This window comes from Rhopilema esculentum, chromosome 18 (genome assembly GCF_057945365.1).
Source record: "Rhopilema esculentum isolate cy_ngs chromosome 18, ASM5794536v1, whole genome shotgun sequence".
Lineage (NCBI taxonomy): Eukaryota > Metazoa > Cnidaria > Scyphozoa > Rhizostomeae > Rhizostomatidae > Rhopilema > Rhopilema esculentum.
In genome coordinates, this window is record NC_142832.1 from 1,820,783 (window position 1) to 1,839,115 (window position 18,333).

The window sequence follows — 18,333 nt, forward strand, 5'->3', positions numbered from 1 at the left end:
AGTTTCTGGCCATCCCTAAAATATCATATTCCTAAACTCTTTCAAACTTTAATATTTTGGCCGCTCCGCTTTCAAAAACGTTTCGCCGGCCCGAAGCCAATGTTGCGACTGTGCCGGGTCAAGTTGATGAAAACAAAAATAAAAGTTAGTACACCTTTTCGATATCGGGGCGCGCTTATTTTGCAAAAAGAGACTGAGGCGAGAAACTGGGTGCAAAGTCGCCACGGGCCTATGTTTACATATACGGCGTTTATTGGCAACTAATTACTGCCCGAATTGACATCAAAAGTATTCGAAATTTTATAGATTTGATTCCTAAACATCTTCCGTAGTCTTTAGTCTCGAAAATAGCTTTTCTAAAAGCTTCTGTCAAGTATTGTAATTTAACAGGCGACGTAGGGCTAGGATTTTGGTCACAAAACTTCAAAGTTACTCGCTATTTTTAATACTTTAAAATCGACAAACAAGTTTCTTCGCAAACCCTGCTACAATTCTTTGTTCCTATAAAAACACTTTTCTTTTCCTGCCTGTTCTCGACTTTTCTCCAGTAAACTGCTTCTTTACATAAGTTGCCAATTGTTTGGGTAGTAGAGTCCGTGTAGCCCACTTGTTGTGCAATTTCATCATATGAATGACCTGCCTGGCGTAAAAACTTTATGACCATTTGCTTAGCTACATCCATATTTTGTGTTTTTACAAGTTCCCAAAGATAAACATTTTTGCGCTATTGAAAAAAATGTTCTCTGTTAACTTTCTCCAAAAAAATGTTTGCTTATTTATATATTTATTTTGCTTGTTTCCTGACGCCATCGTTTTATTTTGCCGCCAAAATTTGATCTTACTTTTCCACTAAGATGGCATTTGTAAGAATTAGGCCCAAAATTTTGCCCGACCGTTCGAATACTTATGATGATCGATATAGCTTTGTTCCGATATCTGATCATCAATTACAAAATGTATTTTTACAGTTATTATTTCAACTTTCCATGTTCGTTTTAGGCTGGGTTTTTCTGCCAGTTTCAGTCAGTGTCCCAGAGACAAAGAGTTTTGGTTAAACTATAAAGCTGTTCAATTAATCGTCGAATTACATGAGTTTGAGTTTTGTTCCGCGATACATTTTCAGCTTCCATCTTTTATGTTTGACCGCCATTGAGATGTAGCCTCGCTTTCTTATTTATCAATGAGGTGGATTCTTTTCACCTATTCACCTCATTGATTGATTCATGCTTGTCTGTTATCGTTCTGCAAGGGGTCAACTCTCCGTGTTTTGAAAAGGTAATTAAGCATTCTTTTTTTCTGGAAGCTTTGCACAGGTGTGCACAAATGCCACAATAAAGAATTAGCAATGTGCATGCATACTTTTAATAAAGCTGCATCAGTCTTTTCGGTAGCGTAATGTAGGGGGATTTGCTAGGCCATATGTGGGCATAATTCTTGCACGATGTTTACAGGTCAACTAATCACAAAGAATCTTTAATTATCTGAAATCAGCCTTGACATACATGCTAGAATAAAGACTTTCGGTAAGATATTAGCTATGGCAACAGCTGCAGAAATTCTTGTACCCTGATTGCAGAGGTGCAGAGCTGGGTGTCTCATTTAAAAGTTAATGCAAAAATCAAAAGAGACTTTCCAGTTCTATGAAAACCGGGAACCAAAAATAATTGAAAACAGTCTGAATCTTGTAACATTTTGCCAGCCACTAGGCTCTGGGGGGAAAAAGCAAAAAATACGACCTTTTTCATAAGAAAACGCCCTTTTACCAGCATGAAACAACAATTTTACGCTTGAGGACCAGATTTGAGACTGTATTATAGTATATGTAGATATTGTTTTCACAGGTCTTCGGCATATTGTGTTGCAATGAACTCCATGATGAAGTGCTGCTGTAAAGGATTTGATATAGGAAGACTGTGATTAGATTTCCTTGTGTTCTGGCTATTAATCTATTCTGAAGTTGCCATTTGAATGTTATGATGTGTTGACAACCAGAAGTCTAACTTCCAGAGATTTCAATCTAAAATAAAAAACCACACCATTCCTTAGGAATAGAAACATATAAATCTTAAGAATTCAGCAAATCATGTGATCTCAATTAGTTTTGTTTATTAGAATTCCACAGAGAGTATCTTGAAAGATAAACTACGGTTGAACGAACATAACAAAACAACTTATATGATCAGGATATGATACTAGGCCACATTACGTATTCAGCATAAGAGTAGTAAAAACGTGTTCACAGCATGACTAAGCAAGGCTTAACTTAAAGTGTCAATCAATGATACTATGAGTCAAAACATGATAATAGTGAATATCTTGTCATTGTTTTCCTCGATCTAGATGTTTGGCTGTGGAAGAAGAGCCATGGCTCTGCATGCCAAAGCATTTTCTATTCATGAAACCTCTGGTTTAGTGGTAGCAAAATCTCTCAACACATCATCCTTTTATCATACAAAGAAATTTAATGGAGCCCTTCCTGTCTCTGAGATACCAGGGCCTGTGAGAGTCCCCATTGTTGGAAATATTCTTCAGTTCCAAAAGGCAGGCGGAATTGGCAATTTTAATGAGGCTCTAAGTATTATGCAAAAAGAGTATGGCAAGATTTTTCAACTCAAGTTTGGTCCTGAGCGTCTTGTGTGCATTTCTGATGTAGATATGATTGAGGATGTGTACAGGAATGAAGGAAAATACCCAAGAAGAGAAAAATCATTTCCAGCATGGGACAAATACCACAAGAAGCACAACCTTCCAAAAGGGGTGTTTATAGAGTAAGTAATTAAATTATTTTGGTTTACAGCAAATCATAGGACTTGATTTAATGAAATTAATCCATGTTTAATATGTGACATGGATCACCTATTCCAATGAACCTGGGATTTTAACTTTTGGAATAGATGGTAAAATTTTAGAGTGTGTGCTGATTCTAACAATGCTTAATTAAGCATTACATTGTGTCTATTTCAAGGCAAAATAACGAGCATGCATTGGCCATGTGTATATAAACATTTCATTGGTATATCTTCCTCAGTTGTTGCAAGACAACCTTAAGTTGGACTGTAGAGAGCAAAATCATTTTTAAACTTTTTCACTTTTAAACCTAGAACAGTTGTACAAAGACTGACTTTGTCAGCTTCCTTTCTGAATGTATTTTCTATTAACTTTAAATTTCTTGAAATTTTCGAACAGGTTTGTATGGGATATAAATCATAAAATGTCTTTGTATTCATAATATATAACTTCAATTAAGATCTTTTTTACTCAATATGCTCCCTCCAAGAATGCTTTCCTCAAAACAATACCAGTCATTTGATTAGAAAAGTCATGTTTTGATACAAAATTAACACCAGGGTATCTTTGGCAATAAAACAAATATTCAGCCTGTTTGATTGAATGTGTCACTGAGAGTTGTGAAAACATATTATGAATTATAGTAAGTCAAGGGTTCAAAGACTCAACCAGAGAACTTGTGTGTATATCTGATCGACGATTGATGAACATACAAAATAAACCATCCCTTGACTTATATGTCATTTCATAAACTAGCCAGTCCTATTTAACATGTTGAAAACATGGCACCAGAGAAGTGATGATGTGCCTATTGTGTGTCTTTATTCTAACTAAACTAAAATTGTTTACAAATTAACATACTTTTATACATAAATTCATATCTAAAATTAACATGAATAAGGTGAGAAAAACAAATGACAGACGTGTGAGTAAGGGTGATAAGTAAATTGATAGTAATAGTATGGCATAAGGTAAAGGAAACAATAGAGATTAGTGGTTGCATCATTTATGCCTGTGATATGAGAGTGATGTAGAGGATGCATGTGCTGCGATGTGAGAATGTGATGGAATGTATGGGAAGGAAAAATTAATGTAAACAGGTCTAAGAAGAGTCACTACAACTCTTCCTTCAATATGCAGTTAATCCCTACAAATAAGGATCTACTTTCCAAAGTCCAAACTGGCCTTGGGTCTTGTTTTCATGTAGCAGCTGAGGGGTCAAATGTTCTTAACTAACTTGCCCTTGCAACGACTAATGAAACTAGAATAGGTTCTATTCTCCTGTGACATTGCATGAAGAATTATAACCAATCAACTAAGGAGAATGGGTCACATGCTTCAAATATCTAGGGTCATAAATTGGAAGTTTAGTTGAAGAATCTTTTTGTGGGATATACACTCGGATTCTACCAAAATAAGGATAAAGGACATGCATCTGAGAAAGGTGTGGCAAATATGGGTGTAGTTGGATAATCCTCATATTGGTTTTGCCACACAAGCCAATCTCTGTTCCAAAACCTTCTTCTTGTTTCTATCAAACCTTTTTTTAGTTTCAATACCCCGCAACTAGGAGGCAAAACAGTCTTTTTCTGTGTGCAATTTGTGACATTGCCTTGATTTGCCACAAAGTTTGCTTTGTTGTGAAACTGACTCTTGAACATACTGTATAAACTGGCTATGAGTTTATTGTTTGTGAGGATTTACTGTTATCCAAAAGATGTGTTTAGTTTATTCAAATGACCTAGAAGCATGTTCTTAATTTTCAACAGATACACAATATTATATTAACTAACTTTTCAGGGAAGGCGAAGAATGGCTAAGACACAGAAGTGCATTGAACCCCAAGCTTTTAAATGTGAAGCAAGTTGAGCATTATGCTCCTGATTTTAATAAAGTTATTGATGGACTCATGAGAAAGGTGATGTCAAGTAGAAGCAAAAACATGGAAGTGGAACATATTGAGAAGGAGCTCTTCAAATGGGCAATAGAAAGTAAGACATATTAAAATGCACAGTCAGTTAATGATGTTTTTAACTCTCAAACAATAATCAGAAGATGACCCAAATATCTTAAGCAACTGTGAAATAAACGTACTGGAATGATTTTGCTATGTTGAAATCCCTGTGAAATCTGGTGAAGTACTAGTTCACTTCTATTGTTGAATTTTTCGATTTTAGTGTTACTTATCCTTAAGCAGTAACAATCATTTACATTTGTTCGTTTATAATAAGAAAAATTCAAATTGCTCGTTTATCAATTCAATTGACCTTTGTTCGTTTATAATTAGAAAAATTCAAATTATCAGATAGCCAAATTGCTAAACCTGGTCCTTGTTTAATATTACTATCTTTTCTCTTGGTGTCGCAAGGGCAGAATCTATCAATTGAAACCCTTTAATGGATTAAAAATTTTTGTATCTGCTTCACTTAAACACGTTTTGGCCCTTTTTGCAAAGAAGGAAAATCAAGTCATAGCCATAGCATTGCAAATGCTTTTTGTTAAGTTCCGCAACTTGGAAGTGATAATGAAATGTGTTTAATGAAAGCAGGAGCGAGTGCTTGATTTAAAATATTATTTGGTATTGCTAATAGCAATCCTTCTTTATAAGATTCAATTTTTGATTAAATCCCTTTTGAAGGTGCTTGCACTGTGCTTCTGGAAACCCATCTTGGATGTTTTTCATCACATCCTGATCCAAAATATGAAGAGTTTATTGCTGCAGTGAATAAAATGTTTGAACTGATCTTGGAGCTGATGTTCCAATCTCCAATGGTAGATAAGATCATGGAGACCAAGCCTATAAAGGAATTCAACGCAGCAATGGATGTCATCTACAAAGTTGCAGGAGATGAAATTGATGAGAAATTGAGGAGATTTAAAGAGCAACATGGAAAAAAGATTGATGACGAGACTCCAAAAGAATTCATACCATATTTGTACTATGTTCAGGAAATGAGTTTGGCTGATATAAAGAGTGATATATCCTCACTTATGATGGCTGCTGTGGAGACGGTTAGTAATCAAGCTGTTTTATTTGATAAAATAATCACTGTATGAATAGAAGATTCCTGAACAAGTTGTATTTGTCAAGACGCTTTGCTTATATATGTTTGTTCTGGAACATTGTATATGAATTGGGTACATTTAAAAGTAAACAGAAAAGATAGTACTTAGCAGTCAATGTATTTGTGCAAAAGGGCATTGACTGCATGCATTTCTGTTAAGATGATGTACAGTAATTTTTGCCCTAGTGTCGAGTCAGATGGGTCCACCAGTATCCCTTCTACATATGAATTATGTTTGTCGATTGTTGCAATGCATAGTTTCAAAATGTTAAGTACATGCAGAGGAAAAAGTTTAAGCTATTTTTTAAACTATGATTTTTAAGCAGTTTTAAAATTAAATGATTTTGCCTCAAATATATTTATCTTTGCATATAAAAATCCTTTTCAAAATCCAGCTTGAGTGATATTTTTCAATTTAGGAAGTGATATAAATGTGAATGCAACTGTATATATTCAACTTCCCTGCAGACATCAACATCAATGCAAGTTCTGCTATTTGACCTTGCCACTAACCAACAAGCTCAAAGCAAGCTGCACGAGGAGATTGCAAACTTCATGGAGCCAGGAGAACCTGCTACAGTTGAAATGCTCAAACGAATGCCTTTTCTAAAAGCAGTAATCAAAGAGTCGATGAGGTAAGCACTATTTCTGCCAGGCATTTATTTATTAATTAATGGACAGCATGTCCTGTGTTTTTTTCCTACTTGCATATTTTTGTGTTTGTCATTAATTCTTTGATATGACCTTGTAAGATTACTTGTTACTGTTTTATCGTAGAATGCTTGATGCTCTATAGACAACGCTGTACATGCTTTGCATTGCAGAAAAAGACTATTCTAAAACTCTATTTTTGTGACCTGTCTCAGACAAGGTGTAATCAGTTATTTCAAGAGACCATTGACTGGATTGGACACTGAACCTACTTTAAATTTATACTCCTCATGGAAAGAAATTAAATGGAAACATTTATGCCTTCAAGAATAGTATTTTAATGCAATATGCATCTGTAGAAAGAAGACTTTTTATCTCAAAAAGTTGAGTTTCCAAAACTATAAATGTTTAACTGCTTATTGCGGAAGTGAAGTTAAATTTTGTTAATCAGACACCTAGTGCTAAAATTTTCTTTTTGATTTAATATGTTTTTTGTGTAAGATATTTACCCAAACAGAGTGCAGAAACATTGATGGCTGCATGGCTAGCGACTGCCGCGAAAGGTCTTTGAAAACATAAGATTTTAGCACTCATACCCAGACTACATCTTATTTCCAATGTTTTAACAAATGTGATAAAAATTTGGTTCATTGGCAGCAGCAAGGATGAAAGCATTTCTTCACTTTGTATGTGTTTGTTGAAATATGCTGTTGGTTTCCCACCTCAGCCAAAAAGTTTAACCATTTCAGTTCCACCTTGTATTGTATTAAATTCAAGCTATGACAATATGATGGGATGTTATTTGCCAGAGTTAACAACTTCTAGTTTTTCATGCTTGTCTGCTGTCTTGTTAGGCTCCATCCAGTTGTCCCATTCAATGCAAGATGGTTCATTGAGGACAAATGTGTCGCGGGATACAATATTCCTGCCAAGGTATATAAAATTATTTTTTAAATGCTTTTATTTAAACGCAATTTTTCTCCTCATACCAAACACAATTAATCTTTTTTCAAGATGCTTCTTTAGAAGTTTCAAAAACATTGATCAGGTTGAAAAAGGAATAATCTAATATTGTATAGAGTTCAAAATTGCTGACGTCAAAAAAGTTTATTTTAGAATTTTTGTTTTGTTTTTTCAATATAACTTGAAAGAACATTATGAAATATCTCTAATAGTGCAAAATCAGTTAATTGTACTAGAAATTGGCTGGGATGTGGCCACATACTTTAGTACTCTGTTTGTTGGGATCAGGGTTGATTTCTAAAAATTAACAAGGGGTTTCCAGGGACAATTTCAGAAGAAAGGGTGTGGTTTTTATGACTTTTCCCATATTTTCATGGAAACGAATATAACAACCAATGCTTGAGCAAGCCAATGCTTTTTACAACGGTTTTCGAAGTCAAGGCAATGAATTATAAGGAGAGACCGAAAAACACGATTTATAACAAGCAATATGAGGCTGCCCACCTTAAAAGAAAGAAATTATTCGAAAAGGCAGTAGTGATAAGAGAATCAACAATTGGTGTGCACCCTCCCCCTAGAAATCATTACTGGTTCGTCAGATAATAATTCAATTGTTGGGGAGAAAATGTTTATTCAAGGGTATTCTTGTTGAAAACCTTTGATGTCGAAGCAAACTGTTATTCATTGGAAGTCAACAGATTCTGTAATTTGATGCGAGGGAAGTAATAACTGTATGGGATAGGCGCAGACTTGGGACAGTGGGCTCCGGGGCTTGAGCCCTTTCTGAAGAACATTTAAGGGGCTATATAAATTAGATAGAAAATCACCCTCAGCTAGGCCTCTTTCAACTCTCTGCCGTCGGCAGCCGCCATTAGCAATTGCAATTTATTACTGAGCCCCTCCCCCCCCCCTCTGGTAAAAATATGATGAAAATGGTTGAGAAATTTCTAGAAAAGTGATGTATTCTCTTCCCTTTTCTAAATAACGATTCCCCTTCCCTCGATTCAATTTTGAATGCATGTTTTGAAACACAAGTGGCAGAACTGCTAATTCAACATTTATTCAGTAAGATTCGAATTTTCATGGGCAACGTAAAGTAGAAAATTGTGAAAATTTATATTATGTCTCAACCATTTTGCCTGCCCACCGTGTGAGAATATTTCCAATTTAAGCCAAATAACTTCAGGTTGCTACATTTTCTTGATTGTTCAGTTTCGTTGGTTTTACCATGAGATGATTCCCCAACTTCCATTGCTTCCATTATCATCAAAATTATAGTGTAATATTTTCAACTCCAGGGGTGCAAAGATTGTGTTTGGAAATAAGTTTTGAAATTGTCATTTATAAAATCGTAATGCAATCTGTGTTTTCATTTTTGGAAGAAGTTGGAACAAGCCTTACTTACCGTTCCATCCACATGTTAGTTAGTTAGTACAGATATGACAAATTTTATATTACACATTTATTATTAGGCATAAATAGCGAAGCTGGATAGGAAACATGGCTTATTGGATGTCATATTGTCAGGAAAGCCGCCCCTAGCCATTGGCCACTGACGATTCGCTAGCAAACTCGGCTAACCATGACACAAGGTTAATCGAATAAGCCTGTAATTGTTTATAACCTTCTCCTCTAGCAGATGGGTGTGGGGACTTGCAGACCGGCGGATTTGGGGGGGGGGGATGCAGATTAAGGAGATCTAGTGAAAATCTTGTAGATTCTGGATCGAAAAGCAGGGGCGTAATTTTTGTGAGGATGAAGGGTACGACAGTGCAAAAATTCTTGAAACCTGCCATGATAGCGATTTGTGGACATCCAATTTGTGGAACCTTCTAGATGGATACGAAATTTCTGACTGACAGTAAGCCAATTGTAATTTTGTGCTAAGATTATACAAAGCCTTCACTTACAGCACATCGAAATACTACGGTTCTATCATTTTCTTCCTGATTTGATAGAGTACTCTGCATCATCGCTGTGTAATGTTGTTCTCTGATGTGAATAAGCATTGGAATTACTACTGCGAATATAACATCTCACGCAATTATTACTGCATGACGCGCTTTACAATTCTACCCCAGTATTTTCTATTTTGTGTTCCACTAATCTATTTAATGTTTGGGTTTTTTAGAGAGATAGATTTCCGATTAATCGCAAATTTTCCGACTAATTCTACTAGGTGCAGACTTTCGGTTAGAAAGTAGATCAAGTTACTTCAATATTTTAATGCAATATTTTAATGCAACATTACAATATTCTTCAGCATTTGTTTATTACTGAAATTTATGGGTAACAGTTGCCCTGCTTACTTCTTGACTGTATCGTCAATTTTTTTCAGCATTGTTCTGAGCCCGTAAAATATGGCATCTTCTTTCATCTTCTTGCATAGTTCGGCATTTTCAGAGATGTTGCTTGGTAAATTTCCATATCGAAAGAAGTCGAAGATATGTTGAATGCCCTCTGAACGCCTGTCGATATGATATTTCGCAGACATCGTTTCGCTGCGTTCTCTAACTATCCATCGATATACACCGTGCAGCAGTGAATCCATATCAGCTTTTCCCAACACATCAACACTGGTCATAATACTTCCACCATCATTAAAAATTAGCTCTACCTCTCCTGTGCCCAGAAATTTAATTTCTGAGGTCTCAGGCTCATTCCTGTGCTTCAAGTAATTTTGCAACTTATGAATCTGATAGTAATTCGCCTCCTGTTTTATGGCCTGCCAGAATTCATCGTTTGCTCCTTCGGGCGGTGAAATGCGGTTATACTTTAAAAACTCTAAGACGTACTCGAAGTTGTCTGGGCTGCGATCAATGAAATAGGTGTGGTAATCTATACCGTAACCTACTTTTAGCCCCAAAAGGCGCAGAGGACTATCGGTGGGTGCGTTCAAAAGAGTTGCATAGCTTGTTGTAAACCGTGTTCCTCCAACATTTAATCTAATTTCGCCAGCCATTGGAGTTATTGACTGCCGAAGCGTTGCCGGGGTGTCTTCAGCCATTTTTAACGCCCTCTCCTATCTCTCTGCTTTACCTCTATCTACAGGTAACCTAGAAAACGAATCGATGATAGCAATGCAAGAACTCAGAGTATTTTCCCTTTCTGAGAAACAGGAACTTCCTCTTTCCCAAGAACTCTCGTAGCTTGAAGGAAATGTGTCCAGATGTCCCAACTTGTCAAGTAACATCAAAATAACGGCTTGCGATTGGTCAGTATTCTTGCGATGCAAAACTGCTCACATGAAAAGCTAACTTCGCAGCAGGATAGATAAACAGAATGACCGTAATGGCTGGGGCGATGACATGTAAAATCACATGTTTCTGAAAACCCCCGCAGCGACTACATTTTGAATGAGTCACGATGAAATTTTTTGGTTTTAGGAAATTTCGAGAAGTCGCATAGATTAACTATCATTTGAGGTCAAAAACCAAATTTATGTATCCTTTTAATCTATTCAATGCCAATTACGTCATTTTCCTCGTTTACATCGTCTTCATAAATAGTTCTAACTGTCTTTTGTCGCCAATTTCAAAGGAATCTACCTCTGTCTTTCTATAGTTCAACTGTACTATTTCTTTCATTCACTCAAGGTATTTGAGCTTTTTAACACAAATTTTAATCTCTAAAAACAGCAAAATTTCCAGACCACCTTTTCGTATTAGAGACGGTCTTAAACTTTCCGGTTCTTCTTAAACTTTTAATTATGCTCTGTTTATAAACTTTCATACTATATTGATATAGAGTAGAGACTCTTTGAGTGCTAGAATCTTTTTCTTTGATTTTCTTACACATAAACAGATAACATATACCGCTTTAATTTTGATTTTGCTGAAATGCTGTTCTGTGTGAAAAAGCTGCAAGGAAGGTTAAACCAAATTCCAAGAGGGTGCTCAAGCCCCAAAGTCCCCACGGGGCTCGTGGTTTTGGCTCTTAGAATATTGGTAGTATTTTGTTATCTCTAGTTTGTTAAAACCACTGCGAAATTTTTTCAAGACGGAATTCTGAATAGTTGTCCAAAATTTATTTCGACGAAGTTTCTCCGCGGAAAATTATCTCACGGAAATGTATATCATTTGTGTTCCTGAAAGTAGAAACTGGACCCTAATCGCTGATTCTGTGTTGCGTAATATGTACGCGTTTCCCTTACTTTTTTTTCCAAAAAATTTAAACCCTTTTCACTCAGAATTTATTGATATAATTATCTCACGGAAATATCATTTGTGTTCCTGAAAGTAGAAACTGGGCCCTAATCTCTGATTCTGGGTTGCGTAATATGTACGCGTTTCCCTTACTTTTCCTTTTCCAAAAAAATTAAACCCTTTTCACTCAGAATTTATTGATATAAGTTAAAAAAATAGGACAGCGGTAAAACTATAAATTCAACATATTGGTTACTTCACAACACTCCGTTCAATGTCTTTTATGAAAAAAAGGAAAAGTTGTGTCAAATTCCAAATAATATTCCAGATTAGTGTGACACCCCCCTAATCTGAAAAATAGTCGATTTCGCAGGGCAATGGAAGATTTCGCAAGGCGCCAAGAAGAGCTTTATTGCCACGCAGAAACGCCACCTCTGAAACGCGTAAAGGGCCGTTTAGGAATTTTGAAATGGAAATATCATATTTGTTATGAACCTCCCTTCCTGACATTGCACTTTAGAGAACGGAACAGGTATGTCAGGAAAAGCTCCGTTAAAGCATTTTTTACCGAAAGTCATAGCCAATTGATGCAATGATTGATGCATCCGTTTATGTTGGGTTGAAAGAATTTTCTAGAATGAAGTTTAACTGTAATCTTGATTCTAATATATTTTCATGGGCGTAGCCCCCTTGCCGAGAGTCGTGTCAGTGTTTGACAGAACAATAACCCCCAATTTTTGGGGTTTGTTCCCCTGTTTCTCGGAAACGCCCCCTCAAACACTTGATCAACATTCAAATTCGTAATCTACGCCCAAAACTACATTAGATAAAGTTGGTGTCGTAAATTCTCCGCTCGGATGACAATAACCTCCCCCCCCCTCTTCCAGCCTCTGGACTATACAGGTTGTCATTTCACGCAAACACAACCCCGACTTTCCTCCCGTCTTCATGAATGGTACTGATTTAGAAATTTTTCTAAATTCTAATTACTAATTTTCACAACTTGGCCTTTCTGTATCTTTTCAAAAACTGCGGTTCCTTTCCAGAACACGTTCATTCTTCTCTCCATCAACAATTTATAAGTCCCAAATCCGTGCTTCCTTGGAGTACTGCTCCAATATTTTGGGTTGTGCTTCTACATCTTCCTTGCGCCTACTTGACAAACTCCTATCCAACGCCATTCGCCTCGTTAATTACCGTAACCTTACCAAGTCCCTTCAGCCTCTTTTCGTCGGCGCTGTGACAAAATAAACAATCTTGATATTTCCTCTCTCTCTCTCTTTTCCTATTCCCTTGTTAGGGCTTAGCTATATGTTCTTGAGTCTTTCCTTATCATCAACAACGGAAAATGAATAAATCATTTAGACATGTAGAAAAAAATCAATCATCGAGTGAATAAAGTGTGGTGGATATTAAATCCCCTAGCGCCAGGGGCGGCGTCACAGGGCGAACTGGGGTGAACATGTCCACCCTATTTTTTTCAAGATCGACTTTCTAATTTGTTCAAAACAGGGGTGTTCGTTTTCTTCTTTGAGATCGGAACTTTTTTTATTTTGATGGTCAGTTACGGTTCTTTGCAGATATGTTAAGCTGACATAGAGTATGGTGTGTTGGAACATAAGTTCCGTAAATACATATTGAGAAACAAAAATGAAGATGATCTATAAAACACAGCTTTATCGTGCCAAACAGTCGGTTCTTAGCGTGTGGCCTTTGCCTTCCTTCCTCGATAGAGGCTTTTGGCAATAATTAATTTTGAAACTTGTACCCAAACCTTTTTAAGCTGTAAGGATAGTATAGTTGCAACCCCACCTGTTACAGCTGCATCACTTTTTAGCCTCAATGTCAGAGGAAAGGTTGGAAAAACTTGTTCAAATCAGCATCGATCGAGATATGGCAGATAAAATAGACAAAGGAAGCCTCGTTAATAAGTTTAAAACCATTGTGCTAGCTAAAAAATACCGCTCTGAAATTAAAGTTTATGTTATTAGCTTTTATGTGTGTAAACCTTTGCCTATGAAATTTAACTCTCTTCTATTGAGGGTTTCAAAATATATCAAACTTGGTTATCAATAACGAGCACGATTTCTCGTACGATGTTGCACCGGTTTCTCACCCAGATCCCTTTATCAGCCCCACCCCTTCATTGTCCACCCCACTACTTTGGGGCTGGCGCCGCCCCTGCAGTCACCTCATACTTCATGGTTTTGAGTTGGCAAATAAGTTTCTCTTTTGTATACGACCAGAGTTTAGTAGTTTCCTCTTTGACTATAAGCATAATATTTTTATGTTGGCAGACGTGGATTATGTTAATGCACGAGACAGCTTCGCGGGACAAAAACGTCTTTGAAGATGCCGAAAAATTCAAACCTGAACGGTGGCTACGCGATGAAAGAGGTGAACATAAGATACACCCTTTCGCCTCGTTGCCATTTGGATTTGGAACGAGAATGTGCCTTGGTAAGCTTTTAGTACTCGATGTAAATTATGAATGGAAATGCACCAAAATATGGCGTATTAAGAAAGATGTCAAAACGTTATTTTTTTAATGCAAGCTATAATTGGCTGCTCACATTTATCAATGAATGCGAGCTGTAGCTATAATTGGCCTTAAAACACAACTTTATACTTAAGCTGTATTTTGCTTTATGCATATAGCTGGATGAACATGTAGAATGCCATTTTAAGTTTTTGAAAATGCGAGTGTAAAAAACTGTAAAGAACGCACAGCCTTAACACTCAGGGCTGTATAACATGAACGCGAAAGTATGGCTAGTATTTTGATCCGGCAATATTTCTCCAAGAAATCCTTGAAAAGGTCCTTCGCTAGTATCACTGCTATTTCTCGTCTTGTTTGACGAAATTTATTTAATAACGCAATAAAAAATATCATTTTCTAACCTTTCTTTGCATTCTATGTTGTTATTATTTTTCAATATTTTCTTTCCTTCGTGTCTAGGGAGAAGATTGGCAGAGTTGCAAATCCAGCTTCTTACTTCAAGAGTAAGCCTTCTGTTTCTGATTGTTCTGCCTTTTGTTTATAAACATAACTATGATTTATCTATATTTCTTTCTACGCAATAGCTATAAAGTTTTTTTGATATATAAGAATGTTCTTATCATAAGCAGATCTGAGTTGACATGGTCATTGAAAATACTTGACGCCCACTAGTAAAGCCAATAACAAGGTTAATGTTTTAGCAAAAACGGAATTTGTTTTCTTGGTCTAAAGTTGGCATTAGCTTTTTCACGGGAGTCACTTCATAGGGACAGACATTTACCTAACAATTTCCCGTGTCTAAGTGGCAGACAGCAGACCCTTACAGCAAACATTCGCACAGTTCAGTTTTTACATCTTCAACTTTCCAGTTTTATCCGACTCTCAGAACCTTTTTTACCCGTTTTTATTGTGCCTTCGTCGTAATCAAATTAAACAACCTGTAGCAAAATGATCCTTAGACCGTTTTTACCATGGTTTTTACCAAGGCTTATATGTCTTTAGTATTGTTGAATAAACAAGCCTTTGGAACTCACACCTTCTCAAAAGTATTACTGACTTCATGATCTGGCCTGTTCCAGACGTGTTTTTACTAAGATAATCCCACTTGCATAACGGTCTTCTAGAGGAGTTCTAATAAAACAGCTTTTTGATTATGCCATCTAGTCAGCAGAACCGTTCACTTTCCTAATGGGCTTTGCTATATTCACTTCATGTTTTAAAACAGGCGTGTTGCCTTTGTTGTGGATTAGATTCAAGGGACAACTAATCGCTTTGATCAAATCACTCAAAGTATATTAGCTCGTATTTTGAAAACAGAAGTCAGCTGATTTGGCTGGTACTCTAAAATGATGTTTGAGCAACATCAAACACGCATTTTGCAGTAATTTGAATATAACACAATGTACAGACCACTTCGACGTTGTATTTATCGATCACCTAAGTATTTTATTTTCGCTTTTTAGATATTTGGGAAGTATGTGGTTGAATGTGATCACAAAACGATGAAGATGGTCAGCGGTGGAGCACTGAGCAAGCCCAATGTGGATCTAAATTTTAAAATTTATGAGAGATAACGTGGACTGGTTAGAGCGCTGAAAACAAAAGTTTTCCTTAGCTTTTTACCATTTTAATTTACTAGCATTTTAACAAAATGTTCAGAAAATTTTATAGATTAAAGGATTGTTAGGTTTACCAAGGAAACCGCGTCATATGCCAAAGGCCCTATGAAACCTAGGACTTTCTTATTTACCAAAGTACAAAAGTATTTCATGCCAATAAAAAAATTCAAAGGTGTTAGATGTTTAGGAGATTAAAAAACCTGATTAAGTGCATTGGAAGCTATTTTTATTAATTTCATTTTTGGTTTAATTTTCCTGTTCAGTATTTGACCTTTCAGACTAAATTTTTTCAAATTTTTATATTTGCTTTCCAGGAGCTGTAAACTATTTTGCATTTTTTCTAAATTATAAATTTGTCAGTCGATTTAAAATGCTTGCATTTCTTTCATTACACGCAGTAAACCCATTTTGACGTACATTGTACTCTTTTTACAAAAGACAGGACATCTGGAACTCTATCATTTTGTAGTCTGTGAACGTGAATTTGATAAAGCATGTGCAGTCATAATGTTACTGTGGCCGCCGTTTCCCTTCCAGGCTACACGCCGCCGTTTCCCTTCCAGGCTACACGCCGCCGTTTCCCTTCCAGGCTACACGCCGCCGTTTCCCTTCCAGGCTACACGCCGCCGTTTCCCTTCCAGGCTACACGCCGCCGTTTCTCTTCCAGGCTACACGCCGCCGTTTCCCTTCCAGGCTACACGCCGCCGTTTCCCTTCCAGGCTACACGCCGCCGTTTCCCTTCCAGGCTACACGCTGCCGTTTCCCTTCCAGGCTACACGCCGCCGTTTCCCTTCCAGGCTGTTGTTGATAACAACTGTGTAAATATATATCTTTTGATAGAGATGGAGTCCTCAAAAACGCCTCTTAAAGTCTTAGACCTCCAATAGCTTAATTTATTTGATTTCGCTATATGTTTTGCCTTTGGCTTTATTAGTTTTCTTGATCTTCTTATGTCCTGTCTATACTCTATGCACCCATTCACAAATTTCATTCATATTTAAAAACGAAATGACAATTGCATTCACAAACATTTTTTTTCACAAAGTATTCATTCCTACGCATAATCATTTGCTTATATCAAAATTTACTCAAATTGTAAGTAACTCTGATAGTATAAACTTGCTCTTCGGAAAATGAGCTTTTTATTGCTTGTAATTTCTTGATAATTAGCTGTCATTTAAATTTTGTATTTATTTGAGACTCCTTTATTCTGTGCAGCAAGCTATTTGCAAAGCTGTTTCTTTTGGTTTTCTGCAGCAGCGTAAGGCGTGAAATCGACCCTTGATTTTGCAATTCGTTCGTAACACCTTTTCCCTTCCAGGCTACACGCCGTGATGCCGACGAATTTAAGCTCTAAAAGCCTTTTTCCGAATAGCAATGAATAATGTTGGGTTGTGTGTGCTACTGTGACAGTCATGTTTTCTGGACTCTGAGAAAAGCTACCAAATATTCAATGAATACCTGGAATTTAATTCATTATGTTCAACAGATTGACTTATAAAGTTTTGTTTCTTATAATTATTTTTTCGATTGGATCGATTATCTGTTATTCATACTCGTTTTACGTGGCGTATCACATATCGAAACAAGATTTCCATCGCATATAGTGTGGGATATCAAGTTTACTCTGATGATATCATGTAATCTTTTGCGCAGGTGTTCGTCTGTATGTACGAATTCATTTGTTATTTCCAATCATCAGTAATAAGCTATTCACAGACCCAGGATGCGAGTGCAAAAGCATGTAGCACTCCACTGTAAATATTTTGTTTTCTGTAGTCAAAGTGGTTAGGTCCCAAAGTTGAATTTCAACGTTCTAAGACTACATATTATTCATGTCGAATTTTGTCTTTCAATGAAAAATTTATGTTTACAACAAATTTTCTTATTTGCAGTTGCGCTAAATTATCATCAAAAGATGCCCGCAAGAAAGTGCTAGTTTTGTTAAGCTACAAACTCATTGAAGATCATCATAGCAACAAAACTGTTGCAAGGCTTTGCAAAAGATGCGAGAATATCAATGCAATTGCATTCACTGTCATTAAGCGTTGATCAACATTTTTGATAAGGTTTTCCGACAAGCGATGAAATGACCTGAAATATCAGACTGACTCCTTTGTCTTCAGCAAAGATGTTTTTGAAGAAATTCAGTCTTATTGTTGCTGGTTAAGCCGCCAGTCTTCATCATTTCTGAAACGATTAACTGAATTTGAAGTCTGTGTGTTATGCAAAAAAGTTTTGAAGCTTACTGCTTTACACGCTTTCATTAAACCTTGTTTTTTCTCCTCCATCTTATTTTTGTTACTATTTTTAAGCTAAAAAAGTTTCAGTACTAGCTACATTAAAAATTTTATTCTAAGCTTTGCAAGACCTTTCCTATTTCATGTCAAATTTACAATAGATGAAACTATGAGACATATTTTTTTATGCTCGTAAAATGGCGAAATACCCAGGAAGTGACATATTATATTAGACACGTTGATACATCAACGCTTGAAAATATTGTCTCAGATTTTCCTCCCCTCGAAGTCCATTTTTGTTTAAGTTTCTGGCCATCCCTAAAATATCATATTCCTAAACTCTTTCAAACTTTAATATTTTGG

General features: G+C 36.3%; 1 protein-coding gene across 2 annotated transcripts; it reads left to right on the forward strand.

Annotated features, from left to right (window-relative positions):
* The first annotated feature begins 268 nt into the window (after positions 1 to 268).
* On the forward strand, positions 269 to 17,281 carry LOC148958055 (1,25-dihydroxyvitamin D(3) 24-hydroxylase, mitochondrial-like). 2 transcript variants are annotated; one of them, XM_089113774.1, is made up of 9 exons: positions 269 to 1,275; positions 2,341 to 2,768; positions 4,588 to 4,778; positions 5,426 to 5,799; positions 6,321 to 6,487; positions 7,358 to 7,436; positions 13,909 to 14,071; positions 14,571 to 14,614; positions 15,575 to 17,281. In XM_089113774.1, the coding sequence occupies exons 2-9, from the start codon at positions 2,341 to 2,343 to the stop codon at positions 15,683 to 15,685; spliced, it is 1,557 nt and encodes a 518-aa protein (XP_088969900.1). In that variant the 5' UTR covers positions 269 to 1,275; the 3' UTR covers positions 15,686 to 17,281. The 2 variants fall into 2 exon arrangements, with proteins under 2 accessions (XP_088969900.1, XP_088969901.1); XM_089113775.1 differs by lacking the exon at positions 269 to 1,275 and adding an exon at positions 1,890 to 1,913.
* The last annotated feature ends 1,052 nt before the right edge of the window (positions 17,282 to 18,333 follow it).